This window comes from Montipora capricornis, chromosome 11 (assembly GCF_036669925.1).
Source record: "Montipora capricornis isolate CH-2021 chromosome 11, ASM3666992v2, whole genome shotgun sequence".
NCBI classification, from domain to species: domain Eukaryota; kingdom Metazoa; phylum Cnidaria; class Anthozoa; order Scleractinia; family Acroporidae; genus Montipora; species Montipora capricornis.
This window is the reverse complement of record NC_090893.1, coordinates 18,009,577-18,014,576: the sequence shown is the minus strand read 5'-3', so window position 1 is coordinate 18,014,576 and position 5,000 is coordinate 18,009,577. Positions and strand designations below refer to the sequence as shown.

Sequence of the window (5,000 nt, the reverse complement as noted above, 5' to 3'; positions counted from 1 at the left end):
TCCTGAGTCACCTTTGGCAGTGAGACTTTGAAACTGTTTCAAATCTCTTGGGAGATAAATTACTTACCATTGACAACAAGGAAAGCTTCTGCGCTTGCTGTTCCTTCAGAATTGTTGGCCACACAAAGATAAGCTCCTGCGTCATTCAGAGTCACTTCACGGATCCTCAATCTCGCTCCCCAACTCCTTGCAAAGTAAAGTGTGCATGTGAGGGGATTTGTAGTTTTGAAAACATCAATTTTTTTTTTCTAAATAATAATTACAGTAACCTAGCATTCAGATCTAAGAATATCCTACACTATCACTATTGTTACTGATTTTATTTTCCACCCATCATCAATCATTCTAGCCGACCAGGTCAAAGGGCCAAAACTAGTGCTGTGATTGGAAGATTCCAATCTACTTTCTAACTGACTTCTACTACCATAACTATGATTGACAGATACAAAAAAACAAAATGGATTCCACTCTAATCTAGAATTTACACATAACTGAAAGAACTTTAGCCTTGTAAGTAATTCATTACATGTACTTAACAACTTGATGTTGAATTTTTTTTCTTAATGTTGACTTGGATTTATAGTAATACTATTTTTTTTTAATTTGAAATTTATTTTTTGGTGTTAGTAATAAAACACTGTACATGTAGGTATGTCAATTAAACCTCTAGTAAAGTATAATGTATGATGTATAGATTTCTGAAGGAAATTTTATGAACAATTTAACAACATTTCAGGCTGATTTCTCACCAAGCACCTGGTAAATAAGGACTTGATTAGTCTGAACCCAGAAATCATAGGTTCTTACGGTGTACGCAGGCATATACCATCATTTTCATCTAAGCGTGGACATGCGATGGGAAAACATGCTCTTTTTTACAGTTTCCCTCTTCTGTGGTCATTTGCCTTCAATGACAGTAGTTTTACATTTCATTGTGTAAATTATCATATGATTTCATTATTTTAGAAATGTAATTATATGAGTCTTTAATCTGAGAATTAGATAATCTTAGCCCAGAAATAAACAAGACTTAACAGTTTGGTGATTTGGGAGGTACAATTTACCTTCTCGCCACAATATATAATCCACTTTCATCTGGGATTGGTTTTCCATGCTTGTACCACGTGATATCTGGAAGTGGATTGCCACTTGCATAACATTTAAAGGTTGCTCTGCCACCCTTACTGACAGTTTCATTGTTCAAGGGCCTGTCAAACGCTGGTGCTGTAGGAGAAGGAAAATTACTATTATTAACTCTGTTGCTCTTCTTATGAAGAGGACAACATGCAAGCCCATGACACAATCTAAATAGCCAAACATAACCTGACAGAACAATGCCTACCTAAAGGTTAAGGTTAGGGTTACAGTATTGACCCTTATTCTAACCCAGACCTAATCACCCCTCAACCCTACCCCAGAACAGACATGCTATGTACAATTATGTTATTTTTTGTTTTAACGCAATACAAGAGACTACATTTAAAATACATACAAATGAAAAAGTGAGGCTACTCGTTTTGATTGAAGGAATAGGTTTGCTTCAGTTTGGAGTGGGCTCAAAACACATTCTGCTGCTGACACTTCTGTTTAGAAATGTTCCCTCCAATTCAGGAACACAGTGACGGATCAGTTTCTCTTTTGCAGCGATACCTTCGATTCCTTCTTCAATAAAGAAGCCAGTTTTTTCAAGCCAAGGCTACATAAAACTAGTTTTAATCACGTCTAAGCTTGATTAAATTTGCATTATTGTGACGGCAAAGCTCAGGGAGTCCCCCAGTCCCTGTGACTGACATAAACTTACGTTTGACTTCATGAAGCATTTTTTCTGCTTTTCAAGGACACTGATAGCTTCTTTTGAAAGCAGACAGGTTCGTTTACGCATGTGTCCAGTTTTAAGCAAAACATTGTAGCTCAACAAAACTGTTGGCCTTCGATTTATGAATAAGTTGTGAATAAGTTGTTAAACCTGACCAAACAGTCAAGACATTGTTGTTGTCTGGTCTTCATGTTCGTCAAAAATTGAAAATTGATTGTACACTTTCAAACTTCCGACAGACACTGTCTGATGAGCAACAGCACAGTATCCAGCACTGTAAACATCATAAAACTTGAAAAGGTCGATCTATGGTGAAGGAGGATCTAAAAATTTCAAGCTTTCAATTGGCAGTCTGCAATCTTTGACGACTGAAAGACAAATGTGCGAAAGAAGATTTATACACTAGAAAGTGTGAAAAAATTCGAAAGTACAATAAGATGAATAAAAATATTTTTGAGGGGTACTTAGTCAGGGTTTTCCCTAACACGCAAATGCACGTCCAAGACGCAATGCTTGGCTGAAAAATGGAAAAGAGATGCAAAATGGCAAGGAGAACAGGTCCTCTTGGACGCACATGGTTTAGGATGGTAGTTTACTACTGACTTAATTTAAACCTGAATAGATCTGCAAAAAAATCTTTTGAGAACAAAATTAGACTTTGGGACCTTTGTACTGTTTTCTTAGTTCACCTTTCAACTCACAAACTTGCCAAATTCACTCCTTGGAATCTACTATTGCAGCGCCACCTTTTGTTTTTATCCTTCTCAAGCTTGCTCTTGCTATGATCGCAGAGGCTTGGGAATTAATGCACGATTGTGAGGCATTCTGGGGCACAATGCTAGGTGGCAGATTCAGAATTACAGCCTGCGAAAAAAGAGACGTTTCTTGCCAACTTGAATGGAGGAAATCATGTAGTTGAAAGAAGAAAACGGTAAACTGTATTGTGATATTTGTAAGATGATGGGTAAGAAAAACCCTTTCACAACAACTGGCTGTAACAATTATCAGAAGCTGGTCTGGGAAAGACACCAAAATACGAAAGATCACATTACGAGTATCAGTGACCTCAAGCTCAGAAAAAGCTTTCAAGTGACAGTTGCAAATGCAAAGGAGAAGGTTGAGTATGAAATACAGGAAATCACGAGAAGGCACATTGTCCAGCTTAGAACAGTACATGTTATGACGAAGAACAACATTGCTGCTGATAACTTTATTCCAATAATGGAACTTCAGGCTGCTAATGGAAGTAGTAATGCTACTGTTTTTTACAAGAAACCCAAAATTGTTTCAGAGATGGAATCTGTTTTGGCCAAATGTGTTGAAAATAACTTGATAATTAAACGAACCAAATGATTCTCACACACCTTTTATTGGACTGATGCTTGAATAAACATGTGACATTTCCATTGACAACTAATTAGATATTTATGCCAGATATATCAACTCAGAAACAGGCTCTGTTAACACTTCATTTGTGGGAAACAAGAAAATAACTAACTGCACTGCTACTGGCATTAGAGATGCCCTCTGTGAGTTTCTGAAAGACAAAGGCCTTGTGCAGGGGAATGACTACAGTCGGATTGTAGGACTTTTGGAAGAGATGAGGGCAGCTGTTGTGACTGGACATCATAATGGACTTGGATCCAGTAAAGTTGAAGCAATTAAACAATATCCTTATTCAAGTTCACTGTGTTACACATACACAGGCTTAATCTTGCCACTTCACAGACAAGTAAGGACATTGATTATCTTGAACGGTATAAAGGGCAAATAAACAGCATCTATAAATTATATTCCAATTCCAGTGTGCGATATGATAAACTGAAGTAAATTCAGCAGCTCATGCATGAAAATGTCAAACAGGTGGTGGAACCTTCATCAGTTAGATGGCTGTCTGTAGAGGAATGTGTCAAGATGATATTTGAGTACTTTGGCTTACTAGTTATGTCTTAGAAGAATGAAAAGAAATCTAATGCTACAGCTGTAGGAATTTGGCAGTTCACATCGTTGGCACAGTCCCTTCTAACCACAGCTTTGTTGATTGATGTTCTAACCATCATTGGAACACTTAGTCTTCTGTTTCAGAAGGATACTGCAACCTTGTCTGTAATTTGTTGTCTTTTACTCATTAAAGTTTGCAGATGGGTGATTGAAAATTGGTAATTTTTAGATTCTTCTTGAACAGGGAGTGCCCTTTTTAAAGTTTACATGTATATGTTGTCTTATGCTGGTTACTTGTCAGTTTTTAAACGTTTCTAACCATCACTCGTTCTGATTAATTTCGAATTGCACTCCAGAGCGTGCAATTTCCCAGAATGAGTGAACTTGAATTTTGCTTCTGAAGAACAATTACCAACCTTTTCTGACGATGGTTTTTTCAGGCTTTTGAATCACAGAAGCATTAACTCCAAGCTTAATACAATTCTTGCCTTCCTTGGTATTGCTACGAGGCAAAGACGAACAAACTGGAAACAGCACATCTTGTAGGAATTGACTCTCGGCAATTTTATACTCCTTCGGGCAAATCTTGGTTCGCAAGACTTCGCACTCCTCGTAGCAAATTTCCTTCTTTTTCGGTTTGGAAGAACTCCTATCACAGCTCGGGAACTGGTAATGACAAAGAAGAGGTTGTACGAAAGGCCGACATCGACGGCTGAGTTCTTTATAAGTTCGTATATTGTCGTACGCGGTGCTCAGTTTTCGCTCGATGTTTTCCAGTTTTTCATAGCTGTGTATATACACAAGGGCTCCTCTTAACACCTTGCTGCAAACAGTGCCATTGTATTTCACGCAACTGCCGTTGTCTGAGAAAGCTGGAGGTGTCGGTATATCCCTGTGGAACGAAATCCGCCATTACACGTCGTCTCAGTAAAAGGAAAATGACAAATGAAAAGTGAAAAAGAAAATGAAAATTAAAAAATGGAAAATGGGTTTAACATGCCCACAGCACTCTTATGGTCGTGGGCCCTTGTTTTGTCCTCACTTACAGATCGCTTGTGGTCGGTTCCTTATGTTTCCCACTGTCATCAGCTGATCCTGGAGGATTTGACTGCTTATAATCAGGAGGCAAAAATTCTGTCAAACGAAAATCACAGTTAACTTCAGCAAATAGACAAACAAATCACTCCCCTCTTCATATGATCCAAAAATAAGTGTCCCTTTAGGTCTAAACATTTGAATTTTG

At 37.8% G+C, this 5,000-nt stretch overlaps 1 protein-coding gene across 3 annotated transcripts in view; it reads right to left on the bottom strand.

The window, feature by feature from the left end:
- LOC138024878 (inactive tyrosine-protein kinase transmembrane receptor ROR1-like) overlaps positions 1-5,000 on the bottom strand; it is a 34,355-nt gene that overhangs the window by 14,832 nt on the left and 14,523 nt on the right. For all 3 annotated transcript variants that reach the window (XM_068872068.1, XM_068872069.1, XM_068872070.1), the window contains exons 8-11: positions 4,804-4,891; positions 4,174-4,649; positions 1,065-1,224; positions 68-186 (exon numbers count right to left, since the gene is read on the bottom strand). In XM_068872068.1, the coding sequence (XP_068728169.1) occupies positions 68-186; positions 1,065-1,224; positions 4,174-4,649; positions 4,804-4,891 (843 nt within the window). The remainder of the gene's footprint in view (positions 1-67; positions 187-1,064; positions 1,225-4,173; positions 4,650-4,803; positions 4,892-5,000) is intronic.